Source organism: Staurois parvus, unplaced genomic scaffold (genome assembly GCF_062004578.1).
Source record: "Staurois parvus isolate SC_StPar_1 unplaced genomic scaffold, SC_StPar_1.0 ptg000651l, whole genome shotgun sequence".
NCBI lineage: Eukaryota > Metazoa > Chordata > Amphibia > Anura > Ranidae > Staurois > Staurois parvus.
This window is the reverse complement of record NW_028318447.1, coordinates 126,178-149,623: the sequence shown is the minus strand read 5'-3', so window position 1 is coordinate 149,623 and position 23,446 is coordinate 126,178. Positions and strand designations below refer to the sequence as shown.

The 23,446-nt window shown below is 45.4% G+C and overlaps 1 protein-coding gene across 1 annotated transcript in view; it reads left to right on the top strand.

The window, feature by feature from the left end:
- Positions 1–1,435: 1,435 nt before the first annotated feature.
- The window catches only part of LOC149448887 (28S rRNA (cytosine(4447)-C(5))-methyltransferase-like), a 45,990-nt gene continuing 23,979 nt past the window's right edge, over positions 1,436–23,446 (top strand). The window contains exons 1-6 of the mRNA XM_089694112.1: positions 1,436–1,542; positions 10,763–10,905; positions 12,330–12,369; positions 14,521–14,588; positions 17,908–18,260; positions 21,829–21,878. Coding sequence (XP_089550238.1) covers positions 10,800–10,905; positions 12,330–12,369; positions 14,521–14,588; positions 17,908–18,260; positions 21,829–21,878 — 617 coding nt within the window. The 5' untranslated portion in view covers positions 1,436–1,542; positions 10,763–10,799. The remainder of the gene's footprint in view (positions 1,543–10,762; positions 10,906–12,329; positions 12,370–14,520; positions 14,589–17,907; positions 18,261–21,828; positions 21,879–23,446) is intronic.

The following is a 23,446-nucleotide window of genomic DNA, read 5'->3' as shown; positions in this document are numbered from 1 at the left end:
GAGGCGACTTCTGTTAAAGTCTATGGGCACAAGTCGGATAGAAGTCGCCTTGAAGTAGCACAGGAACCTTTTCTGAAGTTGGAGCGACTTCAGTCGTGCTAATTAATACGGTTGTCATTGACTAACGTGGGACTTCACGTCATGTGACTTGGGGGGGTCTCACACGTCAGATCCCAAGTGGCGGCAATGTGATCCGAGCCTTAGAGCCCATTCACACTTGTGCGACTTTGGGGTCCAAAGCTGCATGACAAGTTCCATGTTTCCCAATGAGTACCATTCATAAATGTGCGACGTCAAGTTGCAGCGACTTGAAAGTAGTTCCTGCACTACTTTGGTCCAACTTTCATGCGACTCGAGGGCCATAGACTTCCATGTAAACCCTCCAAAGTTGCATGAAAGAAGCACCTGAATGATATACATGCGGCTTGGTACAGCACAATCATCCTCGGTCAAAGCCAAAGTTGCTCTCATCAAAAGTCGCGTCAAAGCCAAATCAAGTCGCACTGTAAAGTCGCAATGAAAATCGTACGATTTTGAAGTCACACAAGTGTGAATGGACCCTTAAAGTGGTTGTAGACATGAAATAGGAACAAAGCACATCCCTCTATAGTGTGTGCTTGTCTCAGTCCAGAGCACTAAGCGGTTCATTTACTAAAACCTGAAAGTGCAGTATCTGGTGCGGCTGTGCGCGGGATCCAATCAGCTTCTAACTTCAGCTTCCTCAATGAGGCTTTGGCAATACAACCTGGAAGCTGATTGGTTTCTATGCAGAGCTGCACCAGATTTTACACCCTCTAAGTTTTAGTAAATGTGTCATTTCTGTCTGCTGCCGCTTTCCTCTGCATGAGTCATTTCTGACAAGTTTTCCTGACACCAAGAGACAAAATGTGACAGGGGAGGGAGCTCCAACACACAGCCTGTGATTGACAGTCTCAGATCTCTTCCTGTGTGCTGCATGGAGGGGTGGGACTGGGGGGTGTTCCTTTCCTCCAATCAGCTGTCAGAGCTCTCTTCACTGAGCTCTGGAGTGTGTAATTCCAGCTCTCCACTCCCTTTTTTCTAAACTCTCAGACAAGCTGTATAAATTCTGCCATTGAAGGGATATAGAGAAGACGGCTGATAAACAGGTACAACTTATGTTGAAGGATTTGTTTCATCTGTCACTTCGTCGTGGGATATGGATGGGCTTACAGCCACTTTAAGGTGTATACAGGGCCTAATGGAGGGCACGGTGCTAATCGACATAAACCTAAGAGTCACCAGGCACACCCCGCCCATGGGAAAGGCCAGCGTTGCCTGACAACACAGTAATGAAGGGGTTACAGGGTGACTTGTCCACTCTCTCTGTCTTTTTCCACGGTTCACTCGCCGCCATTTTATCGGAGACCAAAACACATTCAGCAGCCACGCGAGGCTGGGGACGTCTAGTGCTCACCGGAAGTCGCACCAAGTGATTGGAAGGGGGTTCTTGACGTCATTGGTCGGCGCCTCGTGTGAAACACGTGAGAGAGAAGGTGCTGCTGTGCGGGGTCCGGGGATCAGGTAATGGGGGGAGACGGAGGGAGGGGATCACTGCCGGGGAGGGGGTGTCAGGGGGGCTTCATGGCCTCTATATAACACAGCAGAGCACGAGAGGGAATGGACACGTGGGACAGCTCTATAGTGACACCGGCTGGTGTATGGGGGGGTCAGTTTATTGGGGACACCCATTTGGTGCCTGCACCCCCGTTTTTCCCTTCATATTCTGTGGCTTCAGTGAGGAGCTGGAAATGCACTGACACCAACCTTAACCCCTCGCTCTCCTGAGGATTACCCCCCCCCCCCGACCAGGCCATTTTTTGTGTTACGGCGCTGCGTCACTTTTACTGACAATTGCGCAGTCATGCAACGCTGCACATAAATTAAGTTTATGTCCTTTTTTTTTTCCCCCCGCGAATTTAGCTTTATTTCTGTGGTATTTGATTGCCTGTGCGGTTTTTATTTTTTTGCACTATAAACAAACCCAACAATTTGAGAAAAAAAACAGATTATTGACTTTTTGCTATTAAGCACATCCAGTAAAAAAAAATTTAAATTAAATTTCATCATAAATTTCGGCCAAAATGTATTCTGCTGCGTGTCTTTGCTAAAAAAAAATCCCAATACGTGTAAATGAATTGGTTTACGTGAATTTATAGCGTTTACAAATGGCGGTATGGATACTGGGACTTTTTTTTAAAAAAATGTAATAGTAATGGTGGTGATCAGCGAATTGTAACGGGACTTCAGCAGGCATTCTGACAGTTGGGGGGGGACTGACTTAGTGTCACTGACATCCCCAGTGACACCAATACAATAATCAGTGCTAAAAAAGCACTGACACGTTACTAATGTCACTGGGCAGGAAGGGGTTAATATGAGGGGCGGTTAAAGGACTGCTCCCCATTAAGGATTGGCACCTTTGGGGGGGCGGGTACCTGAATTTGACAGGTACCCGCTCCCACTTCCAGTCCGATCGCCTAAACGGAAGTTGTCCTCCCTCCCCCCAGAAGACTACAGGACCATTCACGAAACGCAGCGCTACTCGCACATGTGCAGTAGGTACCCGGCTGTGAAGCCGCAAGCTATCACAGCCGGATGCCGGCCTCCTGGAATCCAGGACGGCTGGTGAAATGGGCTGCGGGGGACACACCGCGGGACCGAGCGATAGGTGAGTGGCTGTTTTTTTTAAAAGTCAGCAGCAAATTTTTGTAGCTGCTGACTTTTATTTTTTGACCAGTGAGTGGAACTCCGCTTTAACTGTGTGCTGGGTATGCTTTATACTGTAAGCACACTGCTTTGTATGGCTCTGCCATGCAGAGCCATATAAAGCAGTGTGCAGGAGTCGACAAGAGAGGTCTGTATTGTTTACATACAAGTATCTACCCCGTCGGAGGTTGCCGGGCGCCGGCGGGAAATCACCATCCGGAACCCCAGTGATTCACAGCCGAGGCCACGAAAGGTACCTTTGTGGATGGAGCAAAGGTTGGTTATGACCCCTGTCAGGTTTTCTTTGCCATCTCTGTCACCCCATTGGAGATATTTCCCTTCACTTCCTGTCCCATGGCCCAAAACAGGAAGTGAGGAAATCCCTTCAAAAGTGAGGGAATCACCAGAACTAGTGTCCCCATTGGAAGGTTTCCCCTCTCTTCCTGTTCTGCTGACAACCCAAAACTTGTGATTTTTTTTCAATGGGTAAAAGGGTCAAAAAGGGTGAAATGAGGGCACAGGCTGCAGTAAAAACCTGGCAGGGGTTCTAACCCTCCTTTACGCTATCCAATATAAAAAAAAATAGTCTTTAGTTCTACTAAAGGCCCAAACTATTTTTCCTTTTGGTAAGAGTAGAACTAGTACGTAGTCCAGCGGTTGCAGGTAGGGGGCGCACACGCCTGCCTCCACAGCTGTGATTAGACCCAGCACAAGCTGATCAGCGACTCCTGGCCAATCATTGACAGTGAAGAGGCTGACGGGACAGAGCTCTGTGAATCTGAACAACACAGAGCTCTACTCTGATAACAGGGATGTGCTGACTTTTGTTTCCCTGCAAAGCAGGGAATAAAAACCGGCTCGTCCCCTAGTACAGGGGTAGGCAACCTATGGCTCTCTAGCTGTTGTGGAACTACATTTCCCATGAGGCATTGCAAAGATTACAAAACTGACAGTTACAGCTATGACTTGCAGAGGCATGATGGAACTTGTAGTCCTGCGGCTCTCAGGTTGCCTACCCCTGGTCTAGTAAAAGCACCTCACTGTACACACACCAAGCAGTTAGGCACACACTTAACCCTTTGATTGTCCCTAGTATTTACCTTCCCAGCCAGTATCATTAGTACAGTGTCAGTGTATATTCTTGGCACTGATCACTGTATTCGTATCACCCCCCCCCCCCAGTGTCAGTATCAGAATGCCGGCCGCACACCACTGTAAGTCGCTGGTCACTGCCATTACCAATATAAAAAATTCAATACAAATTCCAGTCTCTATCCCATAGTTTGTAGACGCAATCACTTTTGTGCAAACCAATCAGTATACACTTTCGGGGATTTTTTTTTTTTTTTTACCAAAGACGTAGCAGAATAAATTTGGGCCTAAATTTATGAAGAAATTAGATTTTTTTAATTCCATTGGATATGTTTCACAGCAGCTGAAAGTTAAAAAAGTGTGTTTTTTTTTTTTTCCTTCAAAATTGCCAGTCTTATATCGTTTATAGCATATAAAAAAAAGTTTTAAAAAACGCAGCGGCAATCAAATTCCACCAAAAGAAAACTGTGAGACCCAAAGTACGAAAACTCTGGCACACGGGTGGGTTGTATTCCAGTGCTCATGTTTATCTGACACCATGAGAAAAGGAGGCCATAGTGGCTCAGAAATGTCTCCAAACTGCAGCCCGGGGGGGCCAGATTTGAACCTTTGCTTGCCTTTATCTGGCTCTTGGAAAATTATTCATCCCACTGACACCAACAATTGGTCATAATTACTGCCACTGACACCAACAATGGGACATTCACTATTCCATCCACCGACACCAATGATGGGGTACCATTCCTCTCACTGACCAACAGTTGGGCATAAATTCCGCCACTGACACCAATGATGATATATAGTTTGCTACTTTACCAGGACATTTTCTATTCCCGCTGACCACAGTTCGACCCCCCCCCCCCCAAGACCGAAGCAAAGTAAACTGGCCCCATTCACTATTCCTCCCACTGAACCAATTGTGGGATACTATTCCTCCCAGTGACACCAACAGTGGGGCATAATTTCTGCTACTGACACCAACGATGGGAACACTTTTTCTCCCACTGACATCAGTGATGGGGCACTATTCCTCCCGCTGAACCAATGATGGGGTGCTATTTCTCTCACTGACACCAACAGTGGGACATAATTTCCACCACTGACACCAACGATGGGAACAATTTTCCTCCCACTGACACCAGGGATGGGGTACTATTCCTCCCACTGAACCAATGATGGGGCACTATTCCTCCCACTGACACCAGGGATGGGGTACTATTCCTCCCACTGAACCAATGATGGGGTACTATTCCTCCCACTGACACCAACAGTGGGGCATAATCTCCACCACTGACACCAACGATGGGAACACTTTTCCTCCCACTGACACCAGCGATGCGGTACTATCCCTCCCACTGACACCAACAGTGGGGCATAATTTCCAGCACTGCTCCCAACGACATGGGCACTTTTCCTCCCACTGACACCAACAGTAGGGCATAATTTCCACCACTGACACAAACGACACCTAGGCCTGATTACTGCCAGACCTGTTGAATCAAGAAATCACAGTACAAGCTGCCTAACAAAGTGAAGCACGCTAACAGATCTCCAAAAACAACACATCATGCCGCGATCTAAAGAAGTTCAAGAACAGATGAGAAACAAAGTAACTGACATATATCAGTCTGGAAAGGGTTACAAAGCCATTTTTAAGGCTTTGTGACTCCAGTGAACCGCGGTGAGAGCCATTATCCACAAATGGAGAAAACTTGGGACAACGGTTAACTTTCCCAGGAGTGGCTGGCCGACCAAAATGACTCCAAGAGCACAACGGCAACTCATCCAGGAGGTCATACAAGAACCCAGAACAAGAGCTGCAGGCCTCACTTCCCTCACTTGCCTCAGGTTCATGATTCAACAATAAGAAAGAGACCGTGCAAAAATGGCCTCCTTGGGAGAGTTCCAAGGCCGAAGCCACTGCTGACCAAGAAGAACAGAAAGGCTCCTCCCACATTTGGCAAAAAACATCTTGATTATCCCCAAGACTTTTGGGCGAACATTCTTTGGACCAATGAGACAAAAGTTGAACTTTTTGGAAGGTGTACGTCCTATTACATCTGGTGTAAAACTAACACAGCATTTCATAAAAAGAACATCATACCAACAGTGAAACATGGTGGTGGTAGTGTGATGGTCTGGGGCTGCTTTGCATCTTCACATCCCCTGGACCTGGACAACTTGCCATCACTGATGGAACCATGAATTCTGCGCTCTCCCAGAAAATCCTGAAGGAGAACATTCGGCCATCAGTTCCTGACCTCAAGCTTACTTGGGTCATGCAGCAGGACAATGATCCAAAACACACCAGCAAGTCAACCTCTGAATGGCTAAAAAAAGACAAAATGAAGATTTTGGAGTGGCCTGGTCAAAGTCTGGACTTCAATCCAGTTGAAATGCTGTGGGATGACCTTAAACAGGCCGTCATGCTGGAGAACCCTCCAATTTGGCTGAATTAACCACTTCCAGTCCGGACACTTCTCCCCCCCCCCCCCCCCCCCTTCCAGTCCAGGCCAATTTTCAGCTTTCAGCGCTATCACACTTTGAATGACTATTGCGCGGTCATGCAACACTGTACCCATATGAATTTTTTTGCATTTTATTAGACAGATAAAGCTTTATTTTGGTGGTATTTATTCACCACTAGGATTTTTATTTTTTTTGCTATGTAAATGAAAAATTCCAAAAATTTTTTAAAAAAAGTCTTCCGTTATCTTTTTAGTAAAAAGAAAAAATAACCCAAATTAGTTTATAACCAAAAATTATAATTTTTAAAAAATTTTTTTTACATTTTTATATATAATATATATATTTTTTTACATACTGTCACCCTAGCAGTACATTGTCACCATGGTGACACTGTACTACTTGTGGGGGGTGATGTTTTTTTTTTTTTTTTTTTTTACACTGATTGCTTTTACACCCATACAGGCTGTAAAAGCAATCATTTCGCCTTCTCTCTGGCTGCATTCTTGCAGCCATTGAGAAATACTGTGTGAGCTGTGATTGGTCACAGCTTGTCACATGGTACAAGGCTGTTGTGAATGGCCCTGTACCATGTGATCTCTGTGATCATTCATAGAATGTAAAGTTGATGCAGCGCTAAAAGACTAAAACCTAAATGCAGTATATAACCAGATAGTGAGTAATAACATGACCCAAAACCACCTAGGGATACACAGAAAACAATAGCCCTTAATAGACTAGTAACAGTGGTTAAGTGGTTAAGTGCAGGATAAGGTGTCCATAATAAATACAGGGGTGTAAGTGAATCACAGCACACTTCAAGGAACGTGACCCCGGGCAGTCTTGCTGCAGTGGCCTCTCACCTCCACTCTACGACCCTACAGGGCCATAAAGCGTAATGTAGATCACCACGGAATCCTCCAATTCAGGGACTCTTTAGATGGATAAATAAACAGGGACAGAATTCCTCCAGGCCAGTGGATGAATAGAAGGCACTCTCCTCCGATGTCACAGCCGCTCATATGCCCATAAATGAGGAGATAAACACAATCCTCATAGTGTATTACCGCTTTATTTGAATATAGGCAACAAACAAAGAGGGAAGGTAATCCACTTACATAACAGACGGCTTGTATGGAGATGCAATGCTGGGTGTACAGCAGGATCAAAAAGGTGCACCAAGATGGCGTCACGCCGGAAGTGCGTCACCACGCTATTGCCGTCGACGCGTTGCGTCACGTACCTCGTGACTTCATCAGGACAGCGTGATTGGCCGGCGGCACTTCCTTATAAAGGCCGGGAACCGCACCCATCAAGACCACAGTGGGCGGTGCGATCGCGGCCATATTCTAATAGTCCAGCATGCCAAGAAAAAAACCCAGGCAGCCATATAAATGTAGTCTAATAAGGACAAACCTTCTCCCATTAGGTCTAGCAATCCCAGTGAAGTAATACACTATAAAAAGAGCACCACACATCAATGTCTCTCCATAATCAACGCATAGAGAGACTGATATATAAAAATAATAAAAAATGTATATAAATATAGAAAAACACAGTCCCATCGGGGCAAATGTATCCATGAGAAAAATATATTTTGATTCTATCTGACTTAGAGATCTCACTTTGTGGGACCCTCTCCAGTGTTTCTTGTATTTCTCGACTCCCCAAAATTTAAGACCAGAAGGGTCTTGATTATGGTATAGCCGAAAATGATTGGATAGACAGTGTTTCGGGAAGCCCTTTTTTATCTTCTGGACATGTTCTCTCAACCGGACCCATAAAGGTCTTTTTGTCCTTCCCACATATTGCAAGCCACATCCGCATTGGAGAACATACACAACCCCCTCCGTTCTACACGATATAAAGTCCTTCACTTGAAAAGACCTACCATTACTAGTAGCTGAAAAGGAGCTCAATCTAGTGTTGGAACCCCTGGTGGCTCTACAGGCATAACAGGTCTTACACGGGAAAAACCCTGTCTATCCAATCATTTTCGGCTATACCATAATCAAGACCCTTCTGGTCTTAAATTTTGGGGAGTCGAGAAATACAAGAAACACTGGAGAGGGTCCCACAAAGTGAGATCTCTAAGTCAGATAGAATCAAAATATATTTTTCTCATGGATACATTTGCCCCGATGGGACTCAATATTGAGTTCGACTTGAACTGTTTTATCAGTGATCGATAACCTCTTCCATGTAGATATTATGTGTTTTTTAGTACTTGATGTATTGTGTTCATGCAGGATTACAAAGGAGCGTTTTTTCTCATCATTTTATTTAATATATATATATTTTTATATATATATATAATTTTTATTCATATATTTTCTAGTGTATTTTGTATAGGGCATTATATGATTATGCTCGTTTTTTTATATAGATTTTTTTCTGATTTTCATTAAATTATATTATGTGTTTTTCTATATTTATATACATTTTTTATTATTTTTATATATCAGTCTCTCTATGCGTTGATTATGGAGAGACATTGATGTGTGGTGCTCTTTTTATAGTGTATTACTTCACTGGGATTGCTAGACCTAATGGGAGAAGGTTTGTCCTTATTAGACTACATTTATATGGCTGCCTGGGTTTTTTTCTTGGCATGCTGGACTATTAGAATATGGCCGCGATCGCACCGCCCACTGTGGTCTTGATGGGTGCGGTTCCCGGCCTTTATAAGGAAGTGCCGCCGGCCAATCACGCTGTCCTGATGAAGTCACGAGGTACGTGACGCAACGCGTCGACGGCAATAGCGTGGTGACGCACTTCCGGCGTGACGCCATCTTGGTGCACCTTTTTGATCCTGCTGTACACCCAGCATTGCATCTCCATACAAGCCGTCTGTTATGTAAGTGGATTACCTTCCCTCTTTGTTTGTTGCCTATATTCAAATAAAGCGGTAATACACTATGAGGATTGTGTTTATCTCCTCATTTATGGGCATATGAGCGGCTGTGACATCGGAGGAGAGTGCCTTCTATTCATCCACTGGCCTGGAGGAATTCTGTCCCTGTTTATTTATCCATCTAAAGAGTCCCTGAATTGGAGGATTCCGTGGTGATCTACATTACGCTTTATGGCCCTGTAGGGTCGTAGAGTGGAGGTGAGAGGCCACTGCAGCAAGACTGCCCGGGGTCACGTTCCTTGAAGTGTGCTGTGATTCACTTACACCCCTGTATTTATTATGGACACCTTATCCTGCACTTAACCACTTAACCACTGTTACTAGTCTATTAAGGGCTATTGTTTTCTGTGTATCCCTAGGTGGTTTTGGGTCATGTTATTACTCACTATCTGGTTATATACTGCATTTAGGTTTTAGTCTTTTAGCGCTGCATCAACTTTACATTCTATTCATATTGCCTATATTTGGTATGGGACAGATGCTGGCTGCTTTTTAGTTCTTTATTCACCACTCACCATAAGAGCGCAGGAGGATTTTTATGTGATGTGATCATTCATAGATTTTACACGTAGTAAGCAATGATGTCAGAAGTGACATCTAGCTTACTACTCTGCATGTGATCACTGATTGGCCAATCAGTGATCACATGATCGGGACCTTGCACAGAGGTCCTGCCCGACGATCGGTGTCAGAGGACACAGCGGGCCCTGGATCGCGGCACTGCGCGCTACCAGGGTGCGTGCACAAGCAGGGGGCGGGGAGGCCGTTTATAAACAGCCACCCGCCCCTGCACTGCCACCGCCTGGCCGTTTATATACAACAGCCAGACAGGAGATGGTTAAAACAATTTTGCAAAGAAAAGCAGGCCAAGATTCCTCCACAGAGATGTGATTTATCGCCCGTTATCACCAACACTTGACTGTTGAGTTGTTTCCGCCAGTTATCAGGTTTAGGGGGGCAGTTACTTTTTCACATCAGGCCAGGCAGGTTTGGACGGCTTTTTTCCCTTAATAAATGAAATCATCATTTCAAAACTGCATTTTGTATTTACTCGGGGTATCTTTTTTGTAATGTAAACATTTATTATAATTTATAATTTGAATTAGTTAAGTGTGAGAAATATGCAAAAAAAAAAAAAACAGGAAGGGAGCAATCGGTTTTTCACAGCACTGTAGCTGCAGGTGGAGGACACAGATGCTGCCCCTGCTGGCAGCCCGTCGTACTGCATGAGAGGCTGAGAGTTGCTGCAGCTAGACGGTGCACCCAGGGGTACTTCCAGCATGCACTCCCTGGGCACATACTGTCCTCAAGGGATGTGCTACTGGGTCCACCATCCATCCGCATCCTCATAGACTTTGGCAGGTGCACCCGTGTCCTCCACCCACTGCTAAACACTGACGTCTCATGCCCCAGGGCTAAATGCCCAATGTGTATGGGGCCTAAAGGACATCCTCACTTTCAGGCAAGAAATTTGCAGCACCCGTATCTCCTGATAAGCGGAACTGCCAGAAAAATATGAGCTTCCTTTTAGGCCTGGTAACCATTCCTTCTCTATTGTCACAGCTGATCGGAGTCGTCACAACATCCCCGCATTGACATCATGGGTAGGAAGCTGGACCCCCTGAGGAAAGTGCCCCGCGGACCGGGCCGAAAATCCAAGAAACAGCCCGGAGCGGAGAGCGAGCTGAGCAAAATCCTGACTGAGGGTGAGTGCTGATCAGATCCTTCCACCAGCAGAGCCCAGCGTGTGCTGCAGAAATACACAACCTGTACATACCCACGTGGAAGAAAAATATATTTTAAAAATATTCTTCTCAAATATATTGACGTATATTTGAAATACTACAATATATATTTCAATAAATATATATTGTATGTTGAAGATCATTTTTATTACAAAATATATGAAAAATATATATATGCACACACTGCATGTTGAAATGTGTTTTTTTTTTATATTACTCGGCTGAACTACGATTCTATGTGTCTTGTGGACTCAGAGCAGCAGCTCGAGGAGCGAGCACACATTGGTGCCCCCAGGGCGTGTGGCTTCTCCTGAGGGCACTGCTTGAGGGGGAGGAGCCAGGAGTTCAGGCAGGGATCAAGGCTTTGCAAAATCACAGCAGGTAAGTGTAGACATGTTTGTTATTTACCTCCTTCCCGCCTATTGTACGATGCCTGTGCGCGCTCCCTGGGAGGACACAGCGGAACATCGATCGCCGTGTGACCTCTGATTCATGTGATCACTGATTGGCCAGAACTACAAGCCATCTGCCGCCATGGTCAAGGGGTCTAGTTTATTCACAGAACCCTGTGAATGAATGAATGACGCAGTTATGTGGGCGGAGCCCCCACACAGCTACACCAGTTTTAAACGTGACAGCGGTTGTGGGGGAGAAGAACCCCAGCACGCTGTCACCGGAAAGGGGGTGCTCATGGGGTGTGGGGGATCTTCTGGAACACTGGTGTTAAATATTTAAAAGGTGAACTTACCCTTTGTTAAAGTAACACCACCAGCAAGTTGAAGCTGATTGGCTTCACATCCACGTGAATGATTTGGGGAATTGTGTAAAGATACTGCAAGCGGTTCTATGCATGAAGGTAAAAAACCTTCTGTGTGCAGCAGCATCCCCCCCCCCCCCCAGTACTTACCTGAGTGCGTGAGAACCTTGGCTCTCTAGGGATTCTGCCCCCTCACTGGCTGAGAATGCAACAGCTGCCATTGGCTCCCACTGCTGTCAGTCACAGCCAGTGGGCCAGTGATGAGAGAGGGGGGGTGGGGCCAAGCTGCAGCTCTGCGTGGGGACACGGAGATGCGGCTCGGGAGTGAGCCTGTGTGGGTTCCCCCATAGCAAGCTGCTCGCTCTGGGGGCACTTAGCAGTAAGGAGGGGTCAGGAGCGCCAGCGGAGAAACCAAGAAGAGGATCGGGGCTGCTTTGTGCAAAACCACTGCACAGAGCAGGTAAATATACCATATTTGTTGTTTTTTTTATTTATTTATAACTTTAAATGCCTTTAATTTCACTTGAGTTTTTTTGTTTTTCTTAAACATGTCCCTGTAGTGGTTATTCTTTAGAGAATTCTTCAGATTAACAACTTATCTTTTTTTTTTTTTTTTTTTCTTCTGTAGGCTCTGAGCAGAAACGCATGTCAAGTCGCAGCCGGCAAAGGTGAACCTGAAACTTCACTTTTTTTTTTTTTTTTTTACTTTTTCTTACTAAGCATACCAGAAATGCGGTTTTACTTTTTTTTACTATAATTGTTTTTATTTAAAGTTTTACAGGGAAAAAAATGCATGCGCAACATTGTGTCAGGAAAGGTGCAACAATGTTTTCACAAACAATTTTAAATGATTGAACATATAGGCGGCGTGCACTCGTTAGCGCTGTGGGAACGTCCGCTTTCTGTGTTGAAACGCGCTGCCCTTTCTGAAGATACGCTGCAATGCTATAAAATGTGTGCTGGTAAACAATCCAACAATCCAACAATCCAACAAGTATACATATCAGGAAATGCATCTCATCCGTCCTCGTCTGCGTATTCACTCTGGATTGGAGAGTAGTGCAGCCAGAGACGCAGAAAGCATTTGTAGAACTAAATTGGCAGTCTACATACATGTGCTTCTCCCCATCCCCCCCTTCCTGTCCGGACACTTTCCCCCCCCCTTCCAGTCTGGACACTTTCCCCCCCCCCTTCCAGTCCGGACACTTTTCCCCCCCCCTTCCAGTCCGGACACTTTCCCCCCCCCCTTCCAGTCCGGACACTTTCCCCCCCCCCTTCCAGTCCGGACACTTTTCCCCCCCCCTTCCAGTCCGGACACTTTTCCCCCCCCCCTTCCAGTCCGGACACTTTTCCCCCCCCCCTTCCAGTCCGGACACTTTTCCCCCCCCCCTTCCAGTCCGGACACTTTTCCCCCCCCCTTCCAGTCCGGACACTTTTCCCCCCCCCTTCCAGTCCGGACACTTTTCCCCCCCCCTTCCAGTCCGGACACTTTTCCCCCCCCCTTCCAGTCCGGACACTTTTCCCCCCCCCTTCCAGTCCGGACACTTTTCCCCCCCCCTTCCAGTCCGGACACTTTTCCCCCCCCCCTTCCAGTCCGGACACTTTCCCCCCCCCCCTTCCAGTCCGGACACTTTTCCCCCCCCCTTCCAGTCCGGACACTTTTCCCCCCCCCTTCCAGTCCGGACACTTTTCCCCCCCCCCTTCCAGTCCGGACACTTTCCCCCCCCCCTTCCAGTCCGGACACTTTTCCCCCCCCTTCCAGTCCGGACACTTTCCCCCCCCCTTCCAGTCCGGACACTTTTCCCCCCCCCTTCCAGTCCGGACACTTTCCCCCCCCCCTTCCAGTCCGGACACTTCCCCCCCCCCCCCCCCTTCCAGTTTTGAAAAAAGTGTTTTTCTTATAAAATGTTGCAAATAAATCTTTCTTCATAAATCTTGGCCAAAATTTATTCAGTTATCTTTTTAGTAAAAAAAAAAAAAAAAACCCAAATTAGTTTATAACCAAAAATTCTAATTTTTCAAAAAAATTTTTTTTACATTTTTCTTTTATTATATTATGTTTTTTTTTTTAACATACTGTCACCCTAGCAGTACAGTGTCATCATAGTGACCCTGTACTACTTGTGGGGGAATGAAGATTTTTATTTATTTTTTTACACGGATTGCTTTTACACCTATAAAGGCTGTAAAAGCAATCATTTCTCTTCTTAGTTTATAACCAAAAATTATAATTTTACTAAAAAAATGTTGACAATTTATTTTTTTAATTATTTGTTTTTTTTATAACATACTCACCCTAGCAGTACAGTGTCTCCATGGTGACACTACTACTTGTGGGGGGTGATGAAGATTTTTTATTTTTTTACACTGATTGCTTTTACACCCATAAAGGCTGTAAAAGCAATAATTTCTCCTCTCTCTCTCTGGCCGCATTCCTGCAGCCATTGAGAAATACTGTGAGAGCTGTGATTGGTCACAGCTTGTCACATGGTACATGGATGTTGTGAATGGCCTTATACCATGTGACCTCTGTAATCATTCACAGATTTCACACGTAGTAAGCAATGATGTCAGAAGTGACATCTTGCTTACTACTAGTCATGTGATCACTGATTGGCCAATCAAGCCTCACACAGAGGTCCCGGACACAGCGGGCACCAGATCGCGGTGCTGCGGGCTCCAAGGGAGCGCGCACAAGCAGGGAAATGGGAGGACGTTTATTAACGGTCACCCGTCCAGCCGTTTATGTACATGGGCTGGACAGGAAGTGGTTAAATGTTTGTTGGTGTTTATGGTTTTATTTGTTCCCTTCATTATAGAGCAGCCAGAAGAAGAAAAGCAGACGAAGAGAAAGTCGAGCTCAGCAAACCGGAACCCAAACAGAATGGTAAGGAGAATTCTTCATGGTTCTCACCATTGCCACCAGCAGCTGTCATCGCCCCGTCCGTGCCACAATTGGTTCAACCTGCGACAGGATCATGTGACTGCTGGTATACGAATCTGTTGCAGAATTCCCTCCGACAGAATGTTATCTGAGACAGTTTACTCCAAAGTGCTGTTTATCTCCACTTTTATTTTTCATTTTCATCTTTTTTTTTTTAATTCTTTAACCACTTGCTGACCGATCTATTTATATAAATTAGGGAAGCACGGAAATTTTGGTGGCCGAAACGTTCTGCCCGGAAACACCCCTTTCGGCCGCCTGTCAATATTAAAAAAAAAGCAGGTGCCAAAAAACCTCGCTGCAGCTGCCACCACTGGCCGTCGCTCGGTAGTTCTCAGCCATACCTGAGAAATTATCGAACGATCCCGGCTCTGGGCATAGAGATGACTGAAGGAAAGATGGCCGCCACTCATCTCTATGCACTTGGAGGACCAGAGCGATGTCACTTCCGGTTCTGGACATTTTTAAAAATATTTTTCAAAGCACTAGATCGATGCTTTTTTTTTTTTTTGATCTACTGCTTTGCATTGCAGAGGAGAGATGTGGGGTCTTATTGACCCCATATCTCTCCATAAAGAGGACCTGTCACTAATTATCTCTATCACAAGGGATGCATGCATTTCTGGTGATAAGAATAAAAGTGATGAAACTTTTCTTTTTTTTTAAAGAGACAGTGCAAAAATAAATACATTTTTATAAAATGTTTAAAGTGCCCCCCCCCCCCCCCCCGTGCTCGCACATAGTGGTGAACGCATATGTAGGCCATGCCCACATATGTAAATGGTGTTCAAACCAAACACGTGACGTATCGCCACAAACGTCGGAGCAATAATTCTGGCACTAGACCTCCTCTGTAACTTTACACTGCTAACCTGTAGACATTTTTAAAGCACCACCCATGGAGATTTTTAAGTACCGCAGTTTCACGCTTTTCCACGAGTGTGCGCAATTTTAAAGCGTGACATGTTGGGATAGCTATTTATTCGCCGTAACATCCTCTTTCATATTTTACAAAAAAATTGGGGTATATATTGTTTTTTCTTGTTTTGTTTTTTTTTAATCGAAGTGTATTTTTTTTTCCAAAAAATATAAAATATTCATTTTTAAAAACTGCACATTTCGTTTTTTTTCTGGCCAAGTGCATGGTATATATATATATATATATATATACATATATATATATTGTGTTTTTTTGTTTTTTTAATCAGTGTATTTTTTTTCCAAAAAAATATATATTCATTTTTAAATACTGCGCATTTCGGTTTTTGGCCAAGTGCATTTTTAATTTTCCGTACCAGAATTTTCATTTTGGTGTACCGCGAATATAAATGTCCTGTCAACATAGTGGTTGTTATAAGGTCACGTTACATCAAGATTACATTTGCCATGATCCTGGTACTGTATTTTTCAGCCCCCAATCGGCTGTTTGTAAAAGTTATCTGGTCGGCTTTACAGCCACATTTACAGCTCTGTGAAAGGACGTTGGGGAAGAAGCTAACCAACCACAATCTGTGCTTGGTTAGCTGCATTGAAGAGGGAGACAATGGGTTTGTTAGCCCCCATTGTGATAGCAATAAAGTTGAATACAAAAAAAAAAGAATTTTAAATAAAAATATTTTCCCCTGTGCATACACACAAATGCACGCGTAGGTCCATGAAGCATATGTAAACAGCGAGTGCATCATACGTGTGTGGTGTGGCTGCGAATAGTCCGCGTGAGAGCAATTAAATCTAAGCCCGTAATTCACTGATAACCTGTAAAGTCTTTTAAAGTGGCACTTGTGGACAATTCTAGGTACCATACCTTGATGCCATCATAAATCTTGACATGTTTGGTATCTATTTACTCGACGCAACATCATCATTTATGTTTTGCCAAACAGTTATTGTTTGCATGCACAAAAATTAATTTTACTGTAGTTTTTTTTTCCTGAAAATTTGCATTTGATAAACGACTGCGCAAATATTGCACAACATAGAAAATTGAAACACCATTTTATTCTCCAGGGCCCCTACTTTCAGGCAATATTTAATATTTGGGGGTTCTAAGTAATTTTATTAAAACATTATAATTCTGTTTGGAAAGATTTCATAAAATCTGATTGAAACAAAAAGATCTGAGATTGAGAAGAAGGGTAGCAGGGAGGGGAAATGCAAGAAAGCAAAGGGCAGGAAAATATTAAAAGCGAAGTCCCCCATTTAAAAAAAAAAAACAATAAATATGGACATATTTTTTTCAGGAGGCCTGCAGAGTATTGCACCTGTGATCAGTGGATGACAGGTGCAGTGTCATGCTTCTGCAGACTCTTCCTCCATCTGTAAGCCCATACAGAGGGCTGCACTTTCATTTTTAGCACAGGTGTCAAATACAAGGCCCGCGGGCTAAATCCGGCCCTCCAGGCATTTCATGTGGCCCTTGCACCCCTCCTGTAGGTAGGGCAGGAAAATATTAAAAGCTAGGTCCCCCATTTAAAAAAAACTAAATAAATATGGACATATTTTTTGCAGGAGGCCTGCAGAGTATTGCACCTGTGATCAGTGGATGGCAGGTGCAGTGTCATGCTTCTGCAGACTCTTCCTCCAACTGTATTATTATTATACAGTATTTATATAGCACCAAAAAGTTTGCTAAGCCCATACAGAGGTTTGGACAGAGAGCTGCATTTTCATTTTGAGCAGAGGTGTCAAACACAAGACCCGCGGGCCGAATCCGGCCCTCCAGGCCATTTCATGTGGCCCTTGCACCCCTCCTGCAGGTACCCCCTTGTCTCAGCAGAGAGGAGCATAGAACTCCTGCACCTCTCAGTGCAGCTGCAGCACCACCTCATCTCTGCCTCCCCTGGTCTCAGCATTCAGCAGACTTTGGTAACTGACTCAACTCCTCCTCTGGTCCTCCTCCAGACCCTGCGCTTTCTGCTTTACAGCTCTGTCCCTAAAGGGGGTGCATGATGATGTTAGGGAGGGTGTGGGAGTCTTGATATCTGATGTAATGGGGGGGGGTGGGGTGTTCTGGACATCCAGTCTACAGATACTGTCCCTTTGAGGGCAACCATAATGCTGATACGGCCCGCAGTGAAATGGAGTTTGACACCCCTGATTTAGAGGATTGAAGGAGGTGTCAATGAACTACAAGTGCGATAATTACCACTCTTGTGTTCCATCGAGAACTACAACAGCATTACTTTGAGTGAAGAGAGCTTTGAGTTAGCTTTTTCTTTCAGTTCCTTAACAGTCCTTTTTATCCTTTTTATTTCTTCCATAGGTGCTGTCACTGGGGACCTGAAAGGGAAGAGGAAGCCTGCCGGCTTCAGCGATGAGAATGCGGAGTGGCTGAAACCTGTGAAGAAGAGGAGAAAGGAAGAGGAGAGCGAGGAGGAGAGTGGGGAGGAGATGCTTGACCAGGAAGAGAGCGGAGAGGAGGGGAGTGCAGAGGAGCGGCCAGGCGACAAGGAAGAAGTAGAGAGTGGAGAGGAGCAGAGTGGTGAAGAGGAGAGTGGAGAGGAAGAAGGCAGTGATGTTGAACCGGCTGGTGCTCTGGATCTCTCAGACAGTGATGACCTACAGGATGATTTTGGAGGCTCCTCGGAGGACGATGATGATGATGAAAAAGAGGATGTAAGTCTCACACATTGGTACCTTTACATCCAGGAGTCTGTTCACCTTTTAAATACTGCTACAGGGTGGCACGGGTGCGCAAAACCACGTATATACACGTGATTTTGTATTTCCAGGTAGGGGGCACACGCACGCCCTACTCGCGCCACCATTTGTGGCCTTGGCTGTCAATCACAGATCAACACAGATCTCGTCCATCAGCTCCTGCACACTGCTTTGTATGGCTCTGCATAGCACATAGTTCTCCCCAGTGTCAGAATGCCTGCCGCAGTCACTAATCACCACCATAGTGTAAAAAAAAAAAAATCTAGTATATACACCGCCAATTGTAGATGCTATAACGTTCACGTAAACAGATTCATTTACACACATTGGGATTTTTTTTTTTCTAGCAAAGACATAAAACAGAATACAGTTTGGCCTAAATTTATAACGAAATTTGATTTTTTTTTTTTTTTTTTTTTTTTTTTTTTACTGGATATGTTTAATGGCAAAAAGTCAAAAATATATATATATTTTCCTTCAAAATTTTTGGTGTTTTTTTTGTTTTATAGCACAAAAAATAAAAATGCACAGGAGATCAAATACCACTGAAAGAAAGCTCTATCTGTGGGGAAAAAAAGATGCAAATTTAATTTGGGTGCAGCGTTGCACGTCCGCGCAATTGTCAGTTAAATAACGCAGCGTCGTAACGCAAACGATGGCCTGGTCAGGAAGGGGGGGGATCCTCTGGAGGCGAGGGGTTAAAAGTCACTCCTACCCCATTGTTTTCAACGAGCGTGTCGCTAACACTTTTGGCCCCATGTATAAAGCCATAGTGCAGCCATTCCAAAGAAGACAAAAAACACCCTGCATTCACTCTATCCGCTCTCCCCGGACCCCGCATTCACTCTATCCGCTCTCCCCGGACCCCGCATTCACTCTATCCGCTCTCCCCGGACCCCGCATTCACTCTATCCGCTCTCCCCGGACCCCGCATTCACTCTATCCGCTCTCCCCGGACCCCGCATTCACTCTATCCGCTCTCCCCGGACCCCGCATTCACTCTATCCGCTCTCCCCGGACCCCGCATTCACTCTATCCGCTCTCCCCGGACCCCGCATTCACTCTATCCGCTCTCCCCGGACCCCGCATTCACTCTATCCGCTCTCCCCGGACCCCGCATTCACTCTATCCGCTCTCCCCGGACCCCGCATTCACTCTATCCGCTCTCCCCGGACCCCGCATTCACTCTATCCGCTCTCCCCGGACCCCGCATTCACTCTATCCGCTCTCCCCGGACCCCGCATTCACTCTATCCGCTCTCCCCGGACCCCGCATTCACTCTATCCGCTCTCCCCGGACCCCGCATTCACTCTATCCGCTCTCCCCGGACCCCGCATTCACTCTATCCGCTCTCCCCGGACCCCGCATTCACTCTATCCGCTCTCCCCGGACCCCGCATTCACTCTATCCGCTCTCCCCGGACCCCGCATTCACTCTATCCGCTCTCCCCGGACCCCGCATTCACTCTATCCGCTCTCCCCGGACCCCGCATTCACTCTATCCGCTCTCCCCGGACCCCGCATTCACTCTATCCGCTCTCCCCGGACCCCGCATTCACTCTATCCGCTCTCCCCTGACCCCGCATTCACTCTGTCCGCTCTCCCCGGACCCCGCATTCACTCTGTCCGGTCTCCCCGGACCCCGCATTCACTCTATCTGGTCTCCCACGGTACGCACAACATGGAAATTCTTTTAGTAAATATAAACAGCTAAATACATTTTCTCATCAGCAGTATATAGCAGTCTTGTGATGTCTATCAGTGTCCAGCCCAACACTAGCTAAAGCTTGTAGGAGGAGTTTTCTTTCTGCTCTAGGAGAATGGAAATCCCTTGACCTCTGTCTGGACAGTGCTGATTGGCCCTGTGCTGATCACATGCACTTTCCCATGAAAGAAAAAAACCTCTAGCAATGCACACCAAACTGAGCATGTGCATGCCCATTTTTCAGTCTAAAGATAAGAGGTGGTTGCTTGAAAAAGGGGAGGAACAGAGAAGACAGGATCAGTCTTTTTACACAATACAGAGGATTAACCCCTTAGGTTCCATAGTGAGTATAACCAGCATGGGTGCGCCGAAATTTCAGTGACCGAACCACTTCTTCCGAAAACGCCCCTATCCAACCGTTGGCCGATATGAAAAAAAGCACTGATACAGGTGACGAAAATAACCTCGCCGCTGCCGCTACTTGGTAGATCTCGGCCTTACCTGAGAAACCACCGAACGATCCCGTCGCTGGGCATAGAGATAAAAAAAAAACACTTTAGCAAGTATTTAGGTGTCGCATACTTCAATCTTCTGTGCAAAAACTCTATAAAAAAAAAAATAATAGTGAATAAAAATATTTAACACAAAGAAAATGGTTGATGAAATTACAATAATAATTATATTCCAAAAGAGAAGTCCAAATAAATCAGTCCACAGGATAATCACCATGTGAGAAGAACTTGTGCGGAATGAGTGAATACGTAAATATATGTGAAGTGCCCCCTCTCAGGTAGAAAGTGTTGCCCCCCCCACTCTCATGGTTGGCACACTAGGCTTTAACCCCCCTGGCGGTATTCCTGAGTGTAGCTCGGGGTAAAGTTTCAGCACCACAAGCGGTAACCCCCCCGAGCTACACTCGGGAATACACTGCAGTGTTGCTCCGGGATCCCTTCTGCACTTATCTTGTCCTGCTCTCCCGCGATGTCCCCCCTGCAGTGTCCCCTGTAATGTCCTCCGGCGGATGCCGGCATCCATCTTCCGGGTTCCATTCCCTGCGACGTCGGGACGTACGGGGGATGGAACGGCGGGAAATTCAAAAATGTAAAAATGTGACATTCACTAAATACACTAAAATCACATAGTATAACATTCCTGTATCAAACCATTTCACATACATTTTGTCCCGAGTGCTTTGTCCGGTGCCCTGCCTGCATTTTTACTGTTCTTTCTGGCTGGAAACTGAGAAACGTCCATGGCGTCCAAAAAGCGTCCCTTTAGGTCAGCCGCGGTTTTAGACCGGCTAGAGAACAGCGATAGTAAATCAGAACCACTTGCAGAATTGAGTGATAATGATTGGTGGGGGAAATTCCTCATCAGACGCTGAAAACGATTCTGCGATTGTGCTCAGCGATGTGCGAACTTGGCGCTCTATTTCACATTTCAGTGTTTTTGGTTTGATTATATTATTGAATTAAATTTATTAAATTATGATTTATGATTTCATGTTTCAAACTTTATCCTAACCGGGATGTTTACTAGACTCTTGTTTGGACAGATTTAAGTGAGTTATTCCTAAGAATGACAGGCCGACAATATAAAACAACAAATTTCCATGCAGAACAATGTACCGCTTTGACATTCAAAAATATTGACATAATCAGACCGCCAGGGGGGTTTAAGAAGGAGCAGTTTTGAGGAGTAAAAACGCAGCTCAACTGCAACTCAGGCCTTAGTGTGTTGAGGTGCCATTCATTTTGTACGTTTGTAACCTTGGTGCCTAAGTGTGAATGTGCCTTGACGTTCCGTTCTCTCATTTCAGCTTCTTCCCATAGAGAAAGCAGCTGGGAAACAGAAGAAAAAGATTCAGAGGTAAGAAACACAAATGATACAGTTTGCGTGTTTGCGTGTACCCCCACCTGCTTCCTTTCTATGGGGCAGCACAGCGGCTAAATGGTTAGCACTTTCGCCTGGCAGTATTCGGGTCAATGGTTCAAATCCCAGCCATGGCACCACCTGCCTAGAGTTTACATGTTCTCCCTGTGCCTGTGTGGGTTTCCTCCGGGTACTCTGGTTTCCTCCCACACTCCAAAGACATGCTGGTAGGTGAATTGGCTCCTGTCTAAATTGTCCCTAGTGTGTGTACATATGAATGTGAGTTAGGAACCTTAGATTATAAACCCATTGTGGATTAGGGACTGAGGTGAATGTACAATAAATATGCAAAACCACGGCACCACCTGCCTGGAGTTTGCATGTTCTCCCTGTGCCTGCGTGGGTTTCCTCCGGGTCTACGCTTCCACCCTTATTCCAAAACCATGTACAGTCAGGTCCATAAATATTGGGACAATTCTAACATTTTTGGCTCTATACACCACCACAATGGATTTGAAATGAAACAAACAAGATGTGCTTTAACTGCAGACTGTCAGCTTTAATTTGAGTGTATTCCCTTCAGTTTTGTCTTCAGCAAGTGAAATGCTCAATCGGATTCAGGTCAGGTGATGGACTTGGCCATTGCAGAACATTCCACTTCTTTGGTTGCTTTTGCAGTCTGCTTTGGGTCATTGTCCATCTGCACTGTGAAGCGTCCAATGAGTTGTGAAGCATTTGGCTGAATATGAGCAGATAATATTCCCGAAACACTTCACAATTCATCCGGCTGCTTTTGTCAGCAGTCACATCATCAATAAATACAAGAGAAGCAGTTCCATTGGCAGCCATACATGCCCACGCCATGACACTACCACCACCATGCTTCACTGATGAGGTGGTATGCTTAGGATCATGAGCAGTTCCTTTCCTTCTCCATACTCTTCTCTTCCCATCACTCTGGTACAAGTTGATGTTGGTCTCATCTGTCCATAGGATGTTGTTCCAGAACTGTGAAGGCTTTTTTACATGTCGTTTGGCAAACTCTAATCTGGCCTTCCTGTTTTTGAGGCTCATCAATGGTTTCCATCTTGTGGTGAACCCTCTGTATTCACTCTGGTGAAGTCTTCTCTTGATTGGTGACTTTGACACACATACACCTACCTCCTGGAGAGTGTTTTTGATCTGGCCAACTGTTGTGAAGGGTGTTTTCTTCACCAGGGAAAGAATTCTTCGCTCATCCCCCACAGTTGTTTTCCGTGGTCTTCCGGGTCTTTTGGTGTTGCTGAGCTCACTGGTGCGTTCCTTCTTTTTAAGAATGTTCCAAACAGTTGTTTTGGCCACGCCTAATGTTTTTGCTATCTCTCTGATGGGTTTGTTTTGTTTTTTCAGCCTAATGATGGCTTGCTTCACTGATAGTGACAGCTCTTTGGATCTCATCTTGAGAGTTGACAGCAACAGATTCCAAATGCAAATGGCACACTTGAAATGAACTCTGGACTTTTTATTTGCTCATTGTAATTGGGATAATAAGGGAATAACACACACCTGGCCATGGAACAGCTGAG